This window comes from Semicossyphus pulcher, unplaced genomic scaffold (assembly GCF_022749685.1).
Source record: "Semicossyphus pulcher isolate SPU_LCO1_2020_fin unplaced genomic scaffold, fSemPul1.0.p SCAF_8, whole genome shotgun sequence".
Lineage (NCBI taxonomy): Eukaryota > Metazoa > Chordata > Actinopteri > Labriformes > Labridae > Semicossyphus > Semicossyphus pulcher.
Window position 1 is genome coordinate 15,832,968 of NW_027211759.1, and position 23,709 is coordinate 15,856,676.

The 23,709-nt window shown below is 40.6% G+C and overlaps 2 protein-coding genes across 5 annotated transcripts; one reads left to right on the top strand and one right to left on the bottom strand.

Annotated features, from left to right (window-relative positions):
- The first annotated feature begins 2,531 nt into the window (after positions 1–2,531).
- st8sia2 (ST8 alpha-N-acetyl-neuraminide alpha-2,8-sialyltransferase 2) lies at positions 2,532–13,906 on the top strand. 4 transcript variants are annotated; one of them, XM_069686870.1, is made up of 6 exons: positions 2,532–2,629; positions 4,047–4,110; positions 6,049–6,185; positions 6,282–6,539; positions 9,310–9,603; positions 13,562–13,906. In XM_069686870.1, the coding sequence occupies exons 1-6, from the start codon at positions 2,532–2,534 to the stop codon at positions 13,872–13,874; spliced, it is 1,164 nt and encodes a 387-aa protein (XP_069542971.1). In that variant the 3' UTR covers positions 13,875–13,906. The 4 variants fall into 4 exon arrangements, with proteins under 4 accessions (XP_069542971.1, XP_069542970.1, XP_069542972.1 ...); XM_069686869.1 differs by having other exon boundaries at positions 4,047–4,103; positions 6,045–6,185; XM_069686871.1 differs by lacking the exon at positions 4,047–4,110 and having other exon boundaries at positions 6,045–6,185.
- A 2,743-nt stretch (positions 13,907–16,649) lies between these two features.
- On the bottom strand, positions 16,650–21,863 carry fam174b (family with sequence similarity 174 member B). The gene is made up of 3 exons (XM_069687013.1): positions 21,239–21,863; positions 20,155–20,286; positions 16,650–19,308 (listed from the first exon to the last, which is right to left on the bottom strand). The coding sequence occupies exons 1-3, from the start codon at positions 21,508–21,510 to the stop codon at positions 19,305–19,307; spliced, it is 408 nt and encodes a 135-aa protein (XP_069543114.1). The 5' UTR covers positions 21,511–21,863; the 3' UTR covers positions 16,650–19,304.
- Positions 21,864–23,709: the final 1,846 nt, after the last annotated feature.

Consider the following 23,709-nt stretch of genomic DNA (forward strand, 5'->3'; position numbering starts at 1 on the left):
GAGCTTTGACTTATGTCTTATTGAATCGGTGAGAAGTCATCTAGTGGAGTGACCGAGTCCAGCCTGCTGACATTTCTATTTCAACGCTTAGACGCTTATTTCTTAATGAAAATATCCTCAAGAGATGGATACATTTTCACAAGAAATCAGTGTATTTACATGCAGAACACACACTTTTAATAATGAACCAGCATCAGACAGTTCTGGATATTATTACCAGGGTAAACATGATTATGAGACTTATCATTATGTGCCCTCTCGAGGCTCCAGCTGCACTTTTCACTTCATGTAAATCAGCCTTTTGTCCACGACTATGAAACATAATCGTGTAGGTAATATATGCATGAAAATTTTAAACAGGCGGGCCTAACACTTTACATTTGCTTTGACAAATTAATGCCTCATTTGCAATTAAAACCAGCCTCATGTTCACCATGTGCTCTGCTATGTTTAAAGCAAGGCTGGGCCTCTCTGTGGCACGTGATTTGTTGAGGATGAGCGGGACTAAAGGAACGTTAAACATGCATTAATTCTCTACTTTTAGTTATTTATGAAGTACTGACACAGCAGCAGCTATACTGTATTAATTACACTGATAGCTGCTAGTGCAGCTAATGTGGCTGTTGTAATTAAAACAGCCACTGTGCACAAACATTTGTAACTTATAGATAATTAAAATGTTAACACGTGTTTACTCAGCACTTTATCACGAGTTAATTAAGCAGAAGTTTGTGAAGTCGAAAGTAAATTGTTGCTCTAAGTGAAATTTGTCTTTCATGAAACCTGAACTTTAACGTCCATGTGCTGGAGGTGAAGCAAACTTTTGAGCAGGAAACTGCAAAGAAGGAGCAAACATGCCCAGCTAGCTGTTTTCAGGATAAACATGAGCTTTGAAAATATGTAATCAAAGGGAAGTCTAGACACAGCAGCCCAGCCTTTGGTAGGAACTGTAACACAAAGATTTATGGTCTGATGCATTTCTTTTACCACCATCAGCAGTCCTGCTGTCTCGTACAAGAAAATAACCAACATTTCCTGAGCTATGCAGAAAAAATCTGAGAAATGTAAGTCTTGAAAACATTTTTAAATCATAGCAGTGTCAAACATTTCCAACATTTGTGACTTAGTGGGAATATCTACAAAAAAATACTGTCATACTTTTACTTTCATCTCGGCCTTCTATGAAGGTTCACTTCTGAAAAACCTCCAGCGGCATAAGTTAAGTGGTTTGTAGCTGCTTATCATATCGTATGTGTTTAAATAAAAAGTGATGGCATTTTGACAACTGTAGCAACTGATTTAGGTTGAAAGTGTCACATCAAAAGTATCCATCATTGATCAACCCAACAGACTGTACTTCAATCAGTGATATTAAAGGCTGAAATGAGCCAGACACCTGGCAATTGAACAAAACCAACTGGTCTTCTCATCACTACGGCCGCTGTCTTCTCTGTGGGGAAAAGCCAACTCCAAAGCACAGGCTGCTACAAATATAGCACTGCATGAGTAACACTGAAGCTAACACGGCAGGTATGCTGAGCACAGACAGCGATACATGTTAATTGGTGCTAGCATAACATAATATCAGATTTTCAGTGGCCAAAAAAAGCTTGAGCAGAGACTTGTGGTCTGAATATTTGCATGAAAATATCTCCAAAACCCACCACAAACACAGCCAAGAGGTTAAATTCAGTGACTGAATTAGCTGAACTGAGACCAAGCAGACTGCTAGCAGCTCTGATCTGTCACTCAAAGTGGCTAGCTGCTAATTATGCCTAACTTTAAGCCTTAATACCATTCAAACTGGTGAGTTATAGGTATAGAGACCAAAACCGTTCTTTGTTCCAGGCTGTAAACATAATTAAATGTGCTGTAAAGTTGTGCACTTTAACATGGAACCAAATGGGATTGACTCGCTTTTGGAGCTAGCCTCAAGTGGCCACGCAAGGAACTGCAGTTTTTGGCGCAAGTGTGTTAAAATTGTTTGTGGTCATATGAGCTTCACTTGAGCCTCAACGTCTAATTTGAAATGTAGGCTGTTGAGACCACACATCGTCCTTAGTTAAATTACACTCTTTGCTTGTGGGTCTGGTTGGTGCAAATCTGCCTCGCACACCTCTTTGAGCTGTCTTCACACTGCAGAACAACACCTGGGAGAGTGTGATCCAGCCGGCTGGAGGTGGAGGTGGAGATCTGGCTCCTGTTCCTTTAAGACTGCATGTGGTCTACATCTTGGTGCTCCCATGGCAGGCTGTGTAGGTGCACGCTTTCAAAGTTTGACTGGGGAATAGAGGGACCAGCGGAGACGGCAGCAGCGTCGCCCCGTCGGGAAACACACACACATATACACGGCTATCAGCGTTTGAGGAGGAGGGGGATTCAAGAAGCGCAGCTCGGACTCCTGCGATAGGAACAATAGCAGAGATGAGTGAGCCGATAGCCGATTTCTAAATGGAAAACAGAAGCAGGTTAATGTAGCTCAGTGTTGGCTGAAAGCAGGGACTCCCCCGGCTGCTTTCTGCCCCTCAGCCATGCCGCTCGTGTTCCGCACGCTGCTGTTCGCCTTTGTATCGCTGCTGGTGGTGCTTCTGATCATAGATGATATCGCAGAAGTGGAGGAAGAAACTGCGTAAGTAGCCCACCGTGTTTTCTCCACGCACCGTGTGTATAAGTGTGCTCCATTGTTTTCATGTCCAGCAGGTTTATTTCAGCCCGGGATCTGGTAAGTGTTGAAAACTAAAACAAACGAGTGCTGAAAAACGAGTTTATTTGGACTAAATAGAAGTTTGGTGTTAAACGTGGAGTATGCACGCTTCGTTTGCACATTTGTAACACTTGGGTGCAGCAGCGGTAGCAGCTGTTCAGACAGCAGCCTGCCAGGGTCTCCAAGGATTAGGCTATTTGTCTTGCAGCAGCCTGCATGCGGGATAGGATACGTTTACACTATGGGAGAGTAGAGTGTGTAGCCTGTGTGTGTGTGTGTGTTTGTGAGAGAGAGAAAGAGAGGGAGACGGATAGATATGGACGAGAAAGAGGAGGGGCAACAGATTGGAAACAAAAGAGGTCTTCCTCTTTTTTTTCTTTCCCATTCTCAGACTTTGAAATGTTGAGCAGTGCAGCAGAAATCTTCCAACTCAAACACACACACACACTCACACTCACACACATATGCCCCACTTGCATTTGACCTGCAAGAGAATACAATCTTAATTTAGCATCAAAATCTAGACCTTAACAGTGCAACATCCTCCTCCAGCTCTCATCATTGTCATCACAACTATACAGATAATGCGCTACCTTGAAAACCTCTTAAAAAAGACTTTTTCTCTCACTGCGTGAAGCTTTTTGAATTCCACATTTCCCTTTCAGCAGGAACATTTTGTTTTGAATTCAATTACCCGGCTGTGGCTCACATCGTAATGAGGTCATATTGGTTTGTGATCCGCAGAGGGAGAAGAACCAATTCCCCTTCTGCGTAAATGTTGCTTAATACTATTATTTCTTAACATTTAAGGGCAGCAGGGTTGTAAAATGAGTGAGAATAGCCCGCCTGGCCTCTCTGTCAGAGCTACATCTTCTCATCCTCGTCCTCGCTTATTTCACTTAGGCATATTCTTGTCACGAATTTATCAGATGAGATCAAGGTCATGATTGCCAAAAAGACTGATGCTGAAAAATCCAAATGCACATTCAGTGATTTTTGTTTTTTACTGTAAATGCACACTGGCTGGCGCACTCAACACCCCTGTGAAAAGAATACCTCCTTTCAGCGTAATGGGAGTCCATTAAGGCCACATTTCTCCTCATTACATCAGCAAATGGGCCCTCAGTGGATTGCTCTAAAAATACCTTTATGCTTGCTTTTCACCTTCGTTCTGTCTTAAAAGAATGATGTACTGTACACGCCTGATATCCAACACTGCAGGTGCATTACTGTTACATGATATGATTACAGGAAGTAACTGAAGCATCCGTCCATTATCGACAGAGAATTCAGCCTTCAGTTTGTGATTCATAATTCAATCTTAATCCTCTTTTCTCTTCAGAAACACTGGACGCCCGAAGAAGAGCAACTTACACCTTCTCGTCCCTAAACCGCACAGGTCTGAAATCCAATTATCTCCAAACACACACACACACACACACACACATATAGATATACTGTGCATGTAGCTGCAGACCACTTGCTGGGAGCTCACTGGCGTTTCTGTACACTTTGTAGTTAGCTTTGGTCATTTGATTCCTCTACAGCCTTTATAACGCAGTGAGTCATTCGCAGTGAGTGTCTCATTACTTTTTACAGAAACAGTCCACCTGTTATGAATACATTCCCATCAATGTGCTGGTTTCCATGAGACTATGAAAACATCTGCCAGAAGAAGTAAAGCTTATTAGCTTTTACTTTAAAAAATGATGTGTTTCGTAACATCACTTTACTGCATTTAAATTATTATAAGCTTCTGTCAAGTAATATCTCTGAACGTGCAGCTTTACAAGTAAATGTCCTGTATGATAACTTAATAAGGTTTTGTCACTAAATTGTATCGCAAGAATCAAATGTACAGAGATAAGCCTCCATGAGTTTTACCTTCTATTATTAAAACACTATTACTAATGCAGCCATGTATCAGGGCTACATTACTGCTGTAGCTGGTGGACATGGAACCAATTTTACTACTCAAAGCTTATTGATTATTTGATTGATATTTTGTGTTTTAGTTGATTTTCAGTTTCTTTGTACATAAACTGTTAGAATACAATGTATGGAGTACTTGCAGTGCAGTAAAAAGTGAAATAACTTCCCAGAAATAAAGTGGAGTTTGAGTTTAGAGTAGCATACATTAGTAAAGCTTGTACTGAGTAAATTTACTTACATGTCAACAGTGTTTCTATAACCACAATCACTAAGTAGTCTCTGATGGCTTTATGAGCTGTACTACGGATAAGCTGTACTACGGATAACACCGACTGATATAAGCTGTACTACGGATAACACCGACTGAATTTCCCAGAGGGAGTCATCCCAAAGGGATCAATAAAGTTGAGTCTAAGTCTAAGTCTAAGTCTAAGTCTATTCCTAACTAGGCCTGCAGGATATTGAAAAAAAAGTGACATTGCGATAACTTTTTGTTCTGCGATATTTATTGCAATTATATGCAATTTTACAAAATACAGGAAATTACACCAGATAACGATGGTTCAGAGACACCTTGGTTCAGAGACTCTGACACCTGCGTGAAAATGTAGAGAGAGTTCAGGTGGAGTGACACGTTTCCTTATAAAATAAATACAGACAGACGTGTGGGCTGCAGTTGTGTGTTTTTATACAGTATGTCATCTTTAATTTCTAACTGTCTTCAGATGTACAATCACATGATCAGCTTGGCGACCGTAACTTTTGTAAATGGAAGTTCACCGTATCCTACCTTCTGTCGGCACACACAACCTCACACCGTGTATGCGCAGCAGGTGTAACACTCCGTGGCGCGCCCTTTCCATCACTAGCCCGTATTTGTAGCCGCAGCATTAACGAACACCGGAACGAGGTGCTGCTGTTCATGGAAATACATATACTGTAAAGCCACCATGCATCATCCCGTCGCCATGATCTGTGGCTGCAGCAGCGTCACATGTTCGTTTACAGTTTACAGGCAGGTGACACTCTGTGCTCTCATAAAGAGCGGCACTAATGTGATATCAGACGGACTTTTGTTGTAGATTAGTGATGGAAATGGCTGCTACTTTATTTTGCACCAAGCAACAATAAAGTAGCAGCTTGACTTATTGCAGTTAATTTGCCTCAAAACTGCAGGTCCTGCGATGACTGTTGCACATGCGCACATCACAACTGCGATGGTGAAACGATTAATCGTGCAGCCCGAACACCCTCTATTCTTAACCCCCTCAATCCAGACAGGAAAACACTCCACCAAAAAACTTTAACCGATAAAAAGGGGAGAGGTTCCAACAATTTGTCAACATAATGAGAATGCTTTTGTTTGTTATTGATCAGAGCTCTAACACGACTTTCCATTCCCATTCAGGGACGCTGCTGCACACGTGGATCCGACTGCTTTATCGAGGCTGAGTAAAGACAGAAACCAACTCAGTCCGAGCTGCAACAACACTGCCAGGCTCTCATCAAACAGCTGGACCTTCAACAAGACCCTCTCCAACCGCATCAGGCACTCTCATCACTCTGAACAATGACCTCAGCATATTTTTACACTCCACTGTGCAAAATATTTCATAACTTGTTTTTATATTTTCTCTTTTCACAGGAAGAATATTCTGAGATTTCTTGATCCGGAGAGAGACATCTCTATCCTGAAGGGCACGCTGAAACCCGGAGATATCATCCACTATGTATTCGATCGCCACAGCACCACAAACATCTCGGAGAATCTCTACCGTCTTCTGCCAACTGTGTCCCCAATGAAGAACCAACATCACAGGCGCTGTGCTATTGTGGGAAACTCCGGGATCCTGCTGAACAGCAGCTGTGGGCCCGAGATTGACTCTCACGACTTTGTTATCAGGTATTTCTTCAGTGATTTCAAAGTCCTCCACTTGTTATCAAACACGCGAGTTAGAGTGGACTGTATTTAAAATAGATTAGCACATTGGTTTCAGTTCATCTCTGGGAGCATAATTCACACTGGAGTAATTATCTCTTTTTGCAGCTCTACATTTAAATCAAGTTTGGTGCTCACACAGCGGGAAATGTATTAATTTGACTTTTTAAAAAGCTGTCACAGCTTTTCAGTGATTTAAAGTCGGAAACGAACAGCCAGACTGAGAGCAATTAAATGCACCATTATACATTAAAATTGACATTTTGGAAAGCTTTTACATTCAGCGGAAGCACATTGTGCCTGTGAGAGAAACACTCTCAGAGGTCCTGCTCTCATTTACAGGAGCTTTCTGTTTGTGGGGCCGTCAGTCGGCTCTGGATGTAAGCAAAGGAGTCGCTCTGAGGGTTATTTATCACTATTCATACTTGTCAATGCAGGAAAATAAATCTGTGTCGGATTATTCTCTAATAATGGAAGATGCAGAATAGAAAGTAATCTGGCTGGGATTCTGTGTAGAGATGGGACACTCCAACAAAACATGCAGTAAACACAGTGGTACTTACTGTGAGGAACATCCTCTCAGGACTCAATGACTTTAATGTTGTTGTGTAAATGAAGCAGGAAGTAGCTGTCTGCACCTCATCGAGCCGATTGATCCATCCTCGCATGTCCCTTTTCTTCCCCTGAAATCAATTCTGTTTTCTGCGTGTTTTTTCTGCCTGCCGCTGAGATGAAATGCTGATGAGGAGAGGTCATGATTTGTAGACTCCTGCAGCATGATAATGGTGTCGGGGGCAGAGCGGTAATTGTTGGCTGATGGCAGACAACAGGGAATGTGGCATTTTGAGAAGCGGAGGAATTTGCTCCGGCATTCGGGTAGCAGATAGGGAGATAATGCGTCGGCTAAATATAGTTCTCTGTACTATGCGTGGTTTTGACACAGTGTTTGACAGGATTTTGAGTAATAGTTGTAGATAATTTCAGCTCAGTAATGGAATAAATGGGAGACATTTATTGGAATTTTCAGAAGTCGGCTGAAGGTGCAGATTTGTCTTTTTTTTTTTGTTAACTTTAAACCACCTGTTTTCTGCAGTCGGCAGCTGTAACAGCATATTAACAACAGCCAGTAAGATTTAAAAGAACATAAAGTACATGTCCAGTGAAAACGATGCATCCACTAATTTGATATATTGTAGAAATATGTATTTGTACTTCTTATTGTGTGTTCAGACCAAATGCAAAAGGAATTTTACCGCTGTGTTACACGAATAATACAGCGAAGACAGCTAGTTTCTTTTAGTACTGGGAGGCGGTTTGTAGGAAAGTACGGCCAAAGTTGGAATCAAGTAACAGATGCATATGAATTTTCAGAGCTTACCATGTCGTCCATGGTTCTGTTAATTTTCTCCAGACATTTGTCCTTCAGTCAGAAACGCACAAACAGTCCTTCAGTCAGGCACAATTTTTACTCAAGTTGAAATTTAATCTCGCACAGACGAGCATTCCTGTCTATTTGTGCAGCTGGGTGCAAATTCCATCTATTTCCATCTTTACTTTGTATGTAGTCGCCTCGCGCTCTTTGGACTGAAGATACCTTAACACTAAACAAGCTGTTCCTTAAAGCTCCTGTGAGGAGTTTTTCACTGGTTATGAAACCGACTGAAATTAATTCTGTTTACTCTATATGACCTACAAAAGCAAACCAGACCATCAGCGACAAGATTGATTATTTCTATATAGTTATTTTTAATGCCTGAAACCGCTGGCGGGGGGGGTAGGTGTCAGGTGAAGCGATTAACTGCACGCTGCCTTCGTTTACATTCTCTGGGGCAAAAATTTAGCGATCCATATGACTTAATGAAAGTAGGATGATTGTTAAAAAACACCACTTAAGCATGTACAGGACAAAATCAGCAAAGAGATAAGAGGTACGGCTTTGTCCACAGGGGGCGCCAAAATCAACACAAACTGAAAGTTCTTCACAGCAGCTTTACAAACATTGCCTTGTCTGAAAATGAGTTGTCACAAAGCTGAGATGTTGATTTTTGGACATGTGTGGTTTTCACTGAACAGCAATGAGGCTAAAATGTGTAAAAAAACCACAACTGAAAAGTGATTAAAAGCAAGCGCTCCTAATGTGTTTACCTGCCACGCTTTAGAGAATAGAGATGCTTCACTAAGAAGATAATTACCTGCTCTGTGTTTTCTGGCATTTACTTAGGAGCCAAGGTTAACATCAGTAAACAACATTCTACTTTTCTGCTTTTGTATGTCTGCTCTCTTCACTCCTTACACAAGCTTCTGCAGGGCGAATGGTTTGACTAGCTTGAGGACAGAGACAGATGGGTGACAAATTGAAGGAAATAACAAAATAAAAAGTGTCTGGAAAAGATGTCTGGCCACCATGAGCGACCAAAACAGCTTTAATGCTTCTAAACAAACAGCTCCCAGAAATTCACGCATGGATACCATTCAAGGTATCAAGAGATGTTAGAAAAGCTTTGTCTTTGTCATCGCAGAGTGGCAGCTGTAGTAAGTGAGATTAACACATAGAGCACTGATCTGTAAGCGCAGTCTGTTACATGCATATCCACCTCTGCCTTCTGAGCGTATGTGTGTGTCAAAAATGTGAATGTTAGGAAAATGAAAAATGAGAAAAATGAATCTAAAATTAAAAGATAAAGGAAATAAATTCACATTTTAAACTGAGCGACCTGTGCCTGTTTGTCCTCAGGTGTAATCTGGCACCAGTGGAAGAATACTATCAGGACGTGGGCAGGCGCACTAACTTGGTGACCATGAACCCGTCGGTGGTGCAGCGCGCCTTCCAAGACCTGGTCAGTGATGAGTGGAGGGATCGCTTCCTGCAGCGGCTTCAGAGCCTGAGTGGCAGCGTGCTATGGATCCCGGCCTTCATGGCTAAAGGGGGAGAGGAGCGTGTGGAGTGGGCTCTCCGTCTCATCCTGCTGCACACTGTGGACGTACGCACCGCCTTCCCCTCACTGCGCCTTCTTCACGCCGTCAGAGGGTAAGATGCTGCTAAGCTCACAGCCGCTGCACCTGGTGTGTTGCATCTCATAAGCACACCTGTCGGCAACGTAATCAAGGGGTTGGCAAACTCTAATCTGCAGCACAGGCGGCTATTTTTAACCAGAGCTTTAAAGATGTTCACAAGGGGAAGCCAGCGTGAGAATCTCTCTTCACTGAGGGTACACCTCAAGTCTTTGCTATGGTGGCCAACATGAGCAAACGTGCTGCAAGGGCCCAACAGATTACAATTAGGAAAAAACAGGCTGCAAATTCAGAGACGATGCAAGTTAAAAACCAAAGATTGGAAACGTGCTGCAAATGCAGAAAAATATACTGTAGGAAGCCCAAACAAATGCATTCACTGCAAACATGCTGCAAACACACTTTTTTTTGGTATTTGCAGCATTTTTCCATTGTTGTTGTTTCCAAATTATTAGCCTGTTTCACATGATGGATTTTTTTTTAATTCGGCTGTTTTAATTTGTTTTACCTTTTTGGCCACCGTACAGTCCACCAATCTGTCTTAAGCTTAACATTTGTGTGCATATTATTGAGATAATTGAGTTATTTGAGATCGTAGTAGACGTATCAATCTATTTTTCTATTTAGGTGTTGGGATTAAGTGTTGATGTCTCTGACCCTCCTAAACAAATAGCTACACATTTTGGGTAATGCACCTATTTGCTTTGTTTGCAGAGAGTTAGATGTGAAGATCAATACTACTTTACAGTTTCTGTGTGAAGTCCAGGAGCCAAGACGTGATTAGCTTAGAGACTGAAAACAGAGGGGGAAAGCTAGCTTAGCTCTTGTTAAAAGTTTACAAAATATGTCTGTAAACAAGTCAGAAGCTCATTAATCATCACATATTATCTTTGTGTAATCCAGGTACTAACTAACTAAAGAATCTACAACCATGCTAGCAGCTTTGTGTAGCTGTACAATGCACATTTGTGCTTTGAGCTAAATGCTAATGTAAGTATGCTAACTTGCTCAAAAACACTATGCTGACTATGTTTAACAGGTACATTTACCACAATTGTTTCACCATTTCTGTTAAGTGTGTTGTCATGCAAACATATGCTAATTAGCACTAAACACAAAGTACAACTAGAGTGAGCAACCGACACATTGACTGGCATTTCATTACCTACAGCCAGGAAGCTAGCATGTGCTTTTTATGGGTAGTTACGTGCCTTGAATACTTCTCTGTGATCTACGGCCGGTCGCTGTGAATTTCGGGAGTCTTGTTGTAACTGTGAGTTTGCCGGGCAACCAGCAGAAACGAGGTGCTGAGTGGAGGTGTTAACTGTTGTTCAAGGTATCACTCCAAATGTTTTGTATTACTTGCAAGCTCCAAGTTGTGTTATTAAGATGATGATGCAGTTAGTAGGCTGATGTAGAGGCCCAGGAATAGCACAGAGTATTACCAATGGTGTTAAGTTGTGGTAACTTAATCCTTATTGTTAGTGTTGATTTATTTTAGAGCTGGTCAAGGACCTTTTTTGGGAAATGCATTTTGCAAATGTGTCAAAAAAAAAGCCTCCTCTGCCTTCAGGCTTTCATAAAATCCCTCTGTGCAGATTTTTTCTGCTGCCTTTGCGTCTCTTTCATCACAATAAGGCTCTGCTCCGGATCTTTCCTGCATTGTTAAAAGCTACTGCTCTTCAGTGGCCAAATTATGCAATTTTCTCTGCCCCAACTGGCACTCTGTATTTTAAAGGGGTAGAACTGGGCCATGCTTTTTGTTGTTAACAGTCTGTTAAATCAGCCAAATGCCACATCAGAGCATTTCACTGATAATTAAACCACCTCCTCTGCTTATTAACATGCTTATCACCTGCTGGAGTGTGCGGTTGAACTGGAAAACCTGCCTGCCGTTTGTCCTTCATGGCACATGAGCAGCTTTAAATAGTACGACCTCTGCGTCTCAACTTGACCTTGAGCACTAACCACAGAGAGTCACAGCGAGAGCCCGGAGGCTGGAGAAACCAGCTGGTGACTGGAGAGGGAAATGATATTGGGGGAGTGGACGTCTGACCTTGTGGGAAACGTGATATTGGACGATAAAGAGCTCCAGTGGGTCATCTAAAGTAGAAGAATACAGTTATACTATTGTGATTTAATTATTTCTTGCACACACACTCTAACATTAAGCCCCCAAGTGTTCTTTCTTTGGAAACATACAATAAAAGCTCTGCCAGTGCAGATGGCTGCAACGACAAGATTTAAAAGCCACTTTTTGAAGGCAAATGTGTGAGGAAAAGGACTGCTAATAAAAGTAAACTGTTCTTATTATTTCTATTATCAAGCAGTCAAAAAAAGGCTCATAAAATACAAACACTTCCTAGAGCCTGAACTGGCATCTTCAGATTGCGTATGAACGTCTAGTTAATTTTGCAATTTCCAAAGACTGTTAAACAAGAATATCCAACAGAAAACTAGCCTTCAATCTCGGAACCCATCGGCTATCATCTGACGACAATATGTCCTCAGTGACGGTGAATTTTACAGGCATTCCAGTTTAGCCAGCGGTTAGCGATGAACGACTTCCAGCCAAGACTTTCCGTGCGCTGCGTTGTTTACAGTCCGGTTAGCAACTTGAGAAGCGACCGTGTGTTCAGATCAAAAGTAAAGCGAATGTCGCCCCTTCAGGTACGTCAGGAGCGGAGAAGAAAACAACTTTTAAAATGCTTGTATGTTGATCAGAGGTCGAATCGATCATTTCTGGTGCATTCAAGGAAGTTGGGAAATCGAAACTCTACACGGCTTTCGTGACACCGCATCAAGGGAATTTGTCTCAAGTTGAATTTTGTAGAAAGGATTGTTAGCAAACTTGCTGCAGATGTCTGTTTTATAGAGATTAATAAGAAGCTAAATTGTTGTCAGATGATGCTGATGGGGGCCCAGGATGTGCCACACAGACTGTTTTTCCTGCATGTTCACGCAGCCTGCTGATCGGGATTGGTCATTACAACGTACTCCAAACAGAAAACAGAACATTTCCTGTACTACAAACCAACGCCCCTGTCTACAGATTTCTATGTACAATCTGTCAATAGAGATTAGAGAAGGGATTTTCAACCTCCATCCCATCATGCTATTATGGGGAGCTAATGCCATTATGATAGGAAAAAATGCCATTTCACTCTGTGCTTTTGGAGGACGCTATCCGCTTCTCCAATGGGCCCTGGAAAACTTCCGCCAGACTACGTAAAACGTGTCATCTGGCGGAGGCCAGGGAGCTCGCTAAACTACACTTCCTCAATCTGGGACGCCCGCCTCTGATGTCATGTCTCGTTCAAAATCGTTTGAAATGTAGACTGCAGACCCAAAGATTTTTTAGACGATCCACCGGTATATTCTCATCATATTTCGGATCCTGTGCCGCTCTGAGCCGTTGCCTGCAGGGAAAACTGCAGTATTTCACTCCAGCGTCTCTCGCTTGGCCGTTCCTTTCAGAGGGATGGGTGCAATGCATGCTGGGTGTTGTAGGAATGTAGAATGGGCGAAACCACGAGCTGTTTGTACAACTTTCTCCACAGCTATGGTGCCAATTTCAAATATTATAGCTTCTATTGATGACAGAGAACACCAGCTTTGACTGACAGTGGCTCCTTTAAAATCATTTTTTTCCTGCTACGTGACTTAGTAGTAGTAGTAGAAGTTTTTCTGTCAAAAATGACCTCAATTAATCGCCCAGCTGCTTTAGCCTGAGCTAAAAATCAAGATTACTAGAGGTTCAAGGTAATTAGACAAAATTACTTGTGAAGATATTTTTTGCAGCTCAAGAAGGAGCAGGGTATTGGTCTACAACGGAGAAACATCACGCAAGCTTGTGTGACTTTGTAGGATTCAGCTCCAGTCTGTGTGCTTCCTCAAACTGTACATCTGACTTAATATCAAAACCTAGAAGGAGGAAGGTCTTACTGAAGGAGACTGTATGTCTTTGTTCACAGGTATTGGCTAACCAACAACGTGCACATCAAGCGTCCGACCACCGGGCTCCTCATGTACACCATGGCCACTCGCTTCTGTGAGGAGATCCACCTTTACGGCTTCTGGCCCTTCCCGCTCGACCCGCAGGGCAGACCGGTGAAATACCACTACTACGACACTCTAAAGTACGAGTACACGTCCAGCTCCAGCCCTCACACCATGCCGCTGGAGTTCAGGACCCTGAGCATGTTGCACAGACAGGGGGCGCTGCGGCTCCACACTGGGACCTGTGATGTGGAGAGGAGAGCGCAGAAGGAGCTGCAGAGGAAGTAACCGTGAGGAAGATCTCCATGAAGACACTTTGTTACTCGACTTTTATGAAACTTGAATTAACTTATTTTCAGTAATTGGGATAGACTTTTTTCTATTTCCAGCTCTTTTGGTGACTTTGGTGTTTTAATGAGATTTATATGCCAACCTTTAAAATAGTGAACCCTTTTTGTCTACACTGTTCATGGAGATCCTGTCAGGCCCATTATTTCCCCTCCACAAAGACTTCCATAAGTTCTTAATTAAGGAGTTAGATCACATATTTGTGTTGCCATATTGGTCATGGGACGCCATAGATTAATATTCCCAGTTTATGATTTGATAGGTCTCCATTAAGAGTGTGCTTTAATTTACCAAGCAAGTCAGCCGCATGAAGAGATGTTGAATTAATCTTGTGAGTCACTCGTTGGGCCACAAGATGGAAGCACTTAATTATCAGGGAGGCTGCTGATAGAAGAAACATTTCCTACATTTCTTCAAATAAGTTAAACCGGTTTGATAGGGATCTTTTCAAAGAGTCGTGTGATGCTCAACTTGTGATAGAGAACATTTTGTATCCTCATTTCAAGCAAAAAGTCCTCTCAACCAGAACTGCCATGTGAAACAGTCAGGTAACCTGGAGTGATAAATGAAAGCATGTCCAGCTTCTGTGAGCAGAGAGGAGGAGTGTACCGGCTGTTCACATACGAATGTTTACACAGACTTTGTTATCTTTCCTCTAAGAACACCAGCCCTGTTTCTGCACTGGAGAAGGTAGTGGTGAGGTCAGACTGTAGCTGTGTAGTGGTTTTATTAATGAATGTATTGGTGGTATTCTTACAGATGTAATGTAAGAATGAAGCCCGTTATGTGCTTTAAATTCAATGTGATTAGCAGTTTAGGACAGTTTCAGTGCAGTAACACTGAAGCTGGAGACTTGTATGCCTTTATTTGAAATTAGGTATGACTTATACCTGTATGTATCGTGTGTTTAGAACCAATATATGTTGATGCAGATATTAGTAGATTTGGCTGAAGCTGCCAGTAATCTTGTGCCTATAATAAGTGAATTCGTACTCTAAAACTAGACCGTTCCCTTGCCCAGAAATAAAACTGTTCTAGGTACGGGTGGGCGGTATACCGGTTTAAATACCGTCACCGGTGTCGAGTTCTGCCACGACATGGATTTTGCAATGCCATCTTCACATTCGTGCAGCTCTTCAACAGAGCACACAGCAACCTTACGCTGTGCACAAAGAGTCACTTGGCCGTGGACATGCACACGACGCTGCAGCCGTCATACATAATGTTGGCAGGATGATCGAGGCAAACACGCAGTTACACGAGGCAGCTTTTCAGTGAATGTTTTCCCCGTTATTAGCGCAACCTCATCAAGGTGGTCGTTAACGCTGTGGCCACGTAAACAGACCGTTCACAGAGCAGAGGTACCGCGGAGTGTTTACTTTTAGCGGCTACACCTGCAGCACCCACAGCGTGAGGTTGTGTGTGACAACAGGAAAGAGGATGCGTGAGCTTTCGTTTCCAAAAGTTACCATCACGCAGATTAAAAGAGCTGTTTTATGCTAATTTCAAGCTTCATATTTCACTCTGTGATACCTGTGATGTAGCTTAGCATTATTCACAGTTAAAAGAACTCTGGTGCTCTGTGCAGGCCCTCATACAGCCTCTGCTTGAAACGACTCAGTCAGCTCTGTCCCCTTAAGAAACCCCGCCCCTACAAGCCCACTTTCTTCTGATTGGCCAGCTCTCCGAAGCCTGCTGAGGACGCACTTTGTGACGTCACAAACTGCAGGGTGTAGAAAAAAACAGTGTGAAACCTGACGTTCACAGCAGCCTGCAGACTGAGCTGACAAACCTGGGGATAACTCCAACATACTTTTACCTACAGATTTGAAACTTCACCCACGTTTAGTTTGGACATCCAACATTTTAACATTATGTGTTAAAATGTGAAACAGCATAATACCCCCTCTTTAAACATACATTTGAACTCCATTAGAAACTGTAGATGACAAACTGTATAAGTAACCCAACTGCAAGAAAGAAAGTCTTACATCACATCCCTAAATATTATTTATTGCTCAGAGCCAACTCGAAACAGGTCAGGCCACTTCTCCCAAAACCCATGAAGGCAGGCCTTTACCCTATTTTGCCCCAATGAACACATTTGTTTCTTTAAAACTAACGATATGTTCCCTTACATTGACAATAGAGCAAAAGAGCTAGAATCATGTTTTGAGTGGAGCAACCCTTTTCATTTTGTAATACCACGATATAATACCGTTACCGCAAAAAGCTAAAGAAATACCGATATAAATTTCAAGTCATATCGCCCACCCCTAGTTCGAGGTAAATCTTTTGGATGGAAAATAGTTACATGATCGTCTTAATTGTGTCAGGGAAGAAACTCAATTATATGTTTATTTTCGGGCCAGTAACTGATTTGTGCCATCGTTCAAAAGCTTAATGCCAGGCTGCACTATATTTTGTTCTTCAGAGCTCTGAGGCAGTAAAATTCCTAAAAGTAAAGTTGGGATTTTGGTTTTCCTCTTAATATTCGAAGGCTGCGAGAATTTTTCTGCATCAAAAAGTATTTGAAACATTCGCAGAGCTCTGCGACTGAACAAGTAGCCTCTCATGCGCTCCCAGCCATGTGATTTGTTCACAAAAGTGTTGTTTTGACAGGATGCGCTTGTTGACTCGCATGTTGGCCGACTACGCTGCCAGTTCAGTTAAGAATAAACATGAAAGTAGTAGCAGAGACGTCAGCAGTCTGGAGCAATGAAAGGGTTTATTTGTGCGAGCTCGTCTGCGCTCGGCAAAAAATAGAAACATTCTGTGACCAACACAAGTAAGTTAATTAATCCAGAATCTGGAGAAAACTTTCCACTGACATGTCGTTTGTGTTCTGCTGTGAAACTGAGGAGACGATGCTGTAAAGATTTAGTCATGTATACCCTCTGTTGACTTTGTTCTTTTTAATGTCCATTTTCCTGCAAACTAATGTAAGCTTTGCATGTTTGACCTGTCTTGATACATACAGCTTCAGTATATTTCAATTGTTTTGTATTTAAAATGTTCAGTATGACTCATGGACACTTCAGTTGTGCAGTTCTGACAAAGTGAATGTACTTTTTCTAAGGCAGAAATTACAAAAAAACGAAACAGAATGGAAAAATATCACTTCAAGCCTCTCCTTTAAAACGATTTAACGCCTCAAAGGGAGTCGTTTTATTTCAGTAGTGTTTTCAAAGAAGTGGAAACTGAGGAAACAGCGGTGGGTACACAAAACATGTCTGTGTCAGAAACCAGGCAGGGACTTGTTTTCAATAAACTTCCAAATGTTTTTTGTCTTTAAATGTGGGACGAAGGAAATAAGCTTCACTGTTGGAGAAGGTACCACAACGACTTTGATTCATTTAACAAGAGGAACATGTCTGAAGCAGATGATTCAGTCCTAATAAAAGTCCAGAATTAGCACTTTTACATGAGCAGGGTTTTTGCACTTTTTTACAAAGATAATAAAGATTTAATCAAATAAAACCAGAATAGAAGAAGGGCACTGCACACGGGTGACAAGACAAACAGCACACAGGCGTGAACATGGATCTGCAGTATCTGCACACACAGTGAACGACTTAAATTAAACATGACACAATACTGAAATGAACAGTGGTCATAAAGTGTGATGGAAAAAAAACAGCATTCTGCTAAAATACATACATACATACATACTATTAAAAAATATGTTTGATTCACAGGATTTAAAACATCACACATCATCCCTGCATACTGCTTATATATCTAACAATGACAACACATGAATCCAGTCTTCTGAGTAAAGAAAAAGAAGAATACACAATGTTTTCTCTGCTGGAAAGAAAAGGTTGAATATGTTTGCAGCATTGCACATTGTGTTTTTGTTAAATAGGGATGGAGGTTATTTGGAAACAGCTGCTCCTGTAGGCCACAGTGCACTATCAAATAACAGATTAACACAGAAGGTCACCAACACTCACATTCACTGCAGAAGACGCACTCTGCACAGTCGTCATTTATACTTTTGATTGATTATTGTGTATTTTTATTTGGATTAAAGATACTAGAGCAGGTTTTCATAAGGTGAGTTCTCAACTTGAAACTCAAATGTTCAAATATTCCCATCAGCAGTTGTGCTGACATAAAGCAGCCTACTGCAACTCCTGGATTGAACTGGTTTGTCTCTTACCAAACTACAGCTGCAAAATAGTACGTTTATTACATTAGCAGCCCGGCACACAAAGCATTGATAAAGGGTTCACATGATGTAAATGATTTATGTACCAAACAGATACCAAAACATGAGATCAAATTGCCGAATACAGAATCTGAAGCGCACAGAAAAAAAAAACTCCTGAGAAAACAAACAGCCCCTTTCCAGTTAGACATTAAGAGAATCAGTGAGCCATTAATGGAGACTTTACATGTTACTGGATTTCCTTTGGGATCATTTAAAATTGTGTAACTATACATGATAAGTTAAAGTATAGTTTTGAGTCTGAAAATAAGACACAGGGAGCATGTCAGACATGTTAAATACTGTAACATCACTGCAGTCTTTAAACCTGTTGTTGACAATGTTCAGTGGTTGGTAAATTGGCGATTACAGCTCTTACATTCATAGCAAATGGATCACAAATACATCCTGACAATATGTCCTTTAATAAAATTTGTTTTTTGTTTTTTTTACTTTTGCTCATAAAGCAACAAAATAGGAATGTCTATCAACACTCAGTAAAAAAATATACGCTTACTCCATATACAAGGACAGAAATAATTCAGTATATACACACAACAAAGTGAGTAATAGATAGAAATATATTTGGTATGAAAGTTTAGTTAAAAATATCAATTATAGTATATTCTTCATTGTGTGCATACTGTATACATTTGATTAAAATCTCTCTATTGTTAACATTTGACCATTTCCCTGATAGTCTTCAGTGGCCGCTTAATATTAACACAAAGATTAAATACAAAGTGTGAATAATCCTGCATCATTATATGGGTAAAACATAGATTCAAACCAGAAATTGCCCCCTACTATGAATTCCTCAGCCAGACATAGGCCGACTAGTTAAATGTGAATGAGTTGATATGAAGATGACTGACCTCCCAGTCACTACCAGCCTGATTATGATTGAATGACTCGTTGCAGCATGAAGCTTCCTGGTCTTTAATCTCCGACGGAAGTCTTCAGGTATTTGGGCCACATGATATAAACGTCAGTAAAGCAGCAGACAGTGATCTCTCTGCGGCTCCAGTCCTTTAAACACAGAAGCCATGCACAAGCAGCACAGAAGTTGCTGATTCAGTAAGACTTTACGACACACACAAAAAAAAAAAGGAATTCACTTCCTGGGAAATTGACGAGGTGGATGTCGGTGCAAAGGTTCACCTGCAAAAAAAGAAAAAGACATATTTAACAGAATCTTATCTGGTGTTTAAGTCGACAAATATTTTGAGTCCGGTCTGACTTGGAAATCAAGAATGTCAGGTAAACAGGAGATCAGATCTTCCTTTGAGGAAGTGGTAGTGTGTTGAAGAACAATAGAAAAGGACGGAAGGGTGAAACCCTAAGTCAACATGGCAAGAACTAAAACAGTGTTTCTTCAGAGGGAGCAGTTCAAAACCATTTTAAATACATTCTTTTTAATACTAGTCTGCTCTGTGAGGTTTTACTTCATCTTACTACTTCAAACCTTTGTGTGCTTAGAATTAAGAGAAGTAAATGCAGAGCGAGAGACTCCAACAGGTACTTGGGCAGCTTACTAACTCAAAATTGTATAGTCAAATTATCAGAAGGTGCTTTACATAGGCAAATAAAGGTTTAACACTTTATGACTACAACGGTAACAAGTTATATAGAGGCATTGAGAAAGAATGTAAGTAAAGCAAAACCAGGCAGTTTAAGCCACAGTTAAGTGGTTTAATGTTTATAAATCTACATGGTCTGCTTGAGTCAAAGCCTTAGAATTCTTAACTTTTAAGTTATATAGTACAGATACATTGATGTAAAAATAAAGGACTATTTAACGTATAACAACCTGGTTTACACTGTCATTAGCATACTTATATGATCTACACTTTTACATTATCCCCAGGGTTTCTATACAAGGAAGCAAAAACCTGAAGGTTTTTTTTTGCAGGAAGCAGAAACAATTAAACTCTTTTTTTTTCTTAGGACAACATGAACATCTGCTGGATTACCTTTTTAATGCCTAGTTAATAAAAAACAACAAACCTGTATTTGACATCAAAGAGGGTTGAGTCATCGTCTTCGTCATTCTCCTCATTCAGAGGGGCCATCTCCACGCGCTCTGCAGGTGTCGTTATGATGTCATATTTGCGTGTTTTTCTGATTCTTCTCCCAGATCTGTGGGAGAGAGAAACGATGCCAAATGTGAGACAAGCACAAGAAATAAAATCGCACATGTTAGGATGGCTGACTAATCCACAATATTAGCCGTAGTTTCTCCAGATGGAGAGGATTACACAAGTGACTTCTTACAACCATAATAATGCTCAAACTGGCTGTTAGTGTAGTCATAAGAGGCTAATGGTTTCCTGAAATTAACTCATGCTGGAACCATTATTCTAGTATTAGGACTGATTAGTCATTGATCAAATAACCAGGTTTTTTTTCTGTTTAGGGGTGCAACTAACTTGTGTTTTCATTGATTTATCATCACTTATTTTCAAATTTTAACGAGTTGACTGGTGCATAAAATGTGACAAACCTTTGAAAAATGTCCTTAAGTTTTTCTAAAACCTCAAGATGTCCTCAAATGTCTTTTTTTCCCTACCACAACCCAAAGATGTGGAGTGAACTTTTAGTGAGGGGTCAAAGTGTAGTACTATTTTCATATTTAAGAATCGGAAGATTTGGACTTTTTGACGACTAATCGATTAACAGCTCTTATTGACAAAAACAATCGGTTCACTATTTTCTGCTAGTTCACGGACAAAATGATCAATCAAATAGGCTAACTAAAACATATCAAAATGCCAAAATATCTGTATGAATGATCACCCCCTCTATGAATTAGGGAAACAGTTAACCTAAAATAAAGTCTAAATGCAAAAAAATGACTGTTTACATATTTTATCAATAATATCCTCTTACAAAACAGGTTAAGTGCCTGCACGCTAAAATCCCTGTGAACATGATTAAATAGGCCCCGACTTCCCTCTTGGCGTCCACTGTCATAACCACATGCTCCTAATCGATTAATTTAACAGCTACATCTCTGAGAGTCGTGATCATACAGGGACTATTGTAGGCTTGTTATTATAATAGGCCGTATAGCTCATATGAACCTGCTTACCTGATCACTTTGATGACCAGGCACGTGATGAGAGCAGCTGTTAGCACGCAGATGAAAATAACAATGTTTTTCAGAGTTGGCAGATGCGTCATGATGGATGAAATCCGGGATCCCACGGCATCATCTGTGACATTATTCGTCAGCTCGTCCTCGCTGATGATGGATGATGTTGAATTTAACTGCGTCGCGGGTGAAGAAGGAGTTTGTGGTTTGCCGCTGACCCGCCAAAGAGACGCAATGATGAAAGTTAAAATCAGATTATATCTTAACATGGTGATAAAATAAGAAAATACACGCAGGATCTTATTTTTTCCAAATTAGATGAAATGCGACAGCAGCTGTCACATTATAGAGGATCGGCTTTTCACAGTCAGATTTGGCTCTTAACACAATAAAGAAAATGTGAGGTGCAAATATCCATGTCTCGATTGGTCCGTGCTTCTTCTAAAGGTGGACTTCTCTGTCGTAACTTGAATTTTCTCCCAAAACGTGTTTCTTTCCTTGAGGTGAGTTGTACCTTCCTTATAGCATTAGGATTCCGTGTAGAGATGGGGATTATCCGCCTCCGGAAGAGCTCTGCAGGCTGGCCCGCTGCTCCTACCGCTCAAGAGGAGCGTAATGTGGGCTCGTGCTGCATTCAGGTTTCCCTCGTACATCCTAAAATCAAGCAAAAGATGTTAGCAGCGTCAGTTTAAAAAAAGGTCCAGTTAAGGTTTTTGTGGCCTATGTTTGACGACTCTTATACAAAATACATTCCTACAAATGATAATAATAATAACTATTCAATTACTTATATAATTAGTTTATACTCAGGACCATAGCAAAGATTTTACAAGTACTGAGCTTATACGTCCTTCATCCCCCTTGCTGTTCATCTTCTCATGCCCTAATAGGATTTAAAATTATACACACATATTTATTTGTTAATGCATTATTAACAAGGTCTTTTCCTTCTCCTATCTATCAAGATGAAAGCAAACATTCCAATTTATACAACAGTTAGTTCCAACCAAGTAATCTGATTGGATGAGAGGCATTACATGAGCACTGATATAGAGTTCGCCACAGGGTATTTTTTCTTTTTGTATCACTTAACTATAGGTGTTCTGGATACTGTGTCATAATGTTACTTATTAAATAACATTATATCGTTGTTTATATATATCAAGCTGTTATCTCAGAATCAAACATGCACAAAAGCAACTAAAAAATGTTGTTGCTTGGCAACAGTCCAGTTCGAGTCAACTAGTTGGAACTAGTTGTTCTGAAGGAGCCACATGAATGATTAAACAAAGAAAATAAAATAATCTGACAAAGCTTAATACTGTTCACTACAATATGCCGCTTACAGAACAGTTGTATAAAAGCAATATCACACTCAAGGTTGTGCTGTTGTACTGAATATCAGCACGCTTCTGTTATTTTTCGGCACTCAGTCTGCGGCCTTGTGCCTCTAAGCCAATCACAGCCGTGCTGATATTCAGTACAACAGCACGACCTTGAATGTAATATTGTTTATTAAAGACTTGTAATTCATCCACTTATTTGTCAGTATGTGTATTTCTTATTTGTAAATGTTATTGCCAACTTGCTGCTAGGAATACACTTAAGGTGAATTACATTTCTTTGCTTTCTTTTAATGCTGTTTTATTGATTTACTCTATTTTTGTCTGATATTAATCACATTTAAAGATAGTGGCCCTAAAGTTATCGCAGTCAACTTTGAAAACATGTCACGCCCAACGACCGAGTAACTGCAGAAAGTAAACTCATAATAAGGTAATTAAAGCCTCACATTACAACAACACAGAAGAAATTACTTTTTGCTTACAAGTCAGTGTAAGTATATTTATATATCATGCTTGTCACTTCATTCTTATTTGTCGAGCCAATTCTTCCGTAACCGTAACCCTAACCCTAACCCTTAAATCAATCTACCCTATTTCATAATGTGCAGCAAAAGCTAGAGGTGACAACGTGTTGCAGGCGTGTTTATATTCAACATTAAAACAAACATGTCCAATTTCAAAATGTGAATAAGTAAAAATAGTCAAATGCAAAATAGTAAAGAAAGGCAATCTCACATCACATAGCATTTTGACATAGTTAATCCCTGAAGTTCCATCTTACAGACTTGGGTGACACTGATCCTTTCTATGTCTCTTACCATTTTGGCATTTGACCTGCAGCGACAAATTTCTGACAGCATCTGAAGGCAACATTTCCCTGTTTACCCATGGGCTGTAGCTAACAAAATTTTCGAGGGCAGCAGACTCCTGGGTCACGACCGCAGATTCCAGAGAAATCTTGAGCAGACAGGACAGTGATAAGCAGTCAGTCGATTGATCAGTGACGGTGTTAATCACTCAGGAAATCGGCCTGTAGGCATAATGAGAGCACAAAATCAATCTCAGTCTATATCTTCTTCCCACAGACACACAGACTGACACAATTCATGACTTAGCTCTATT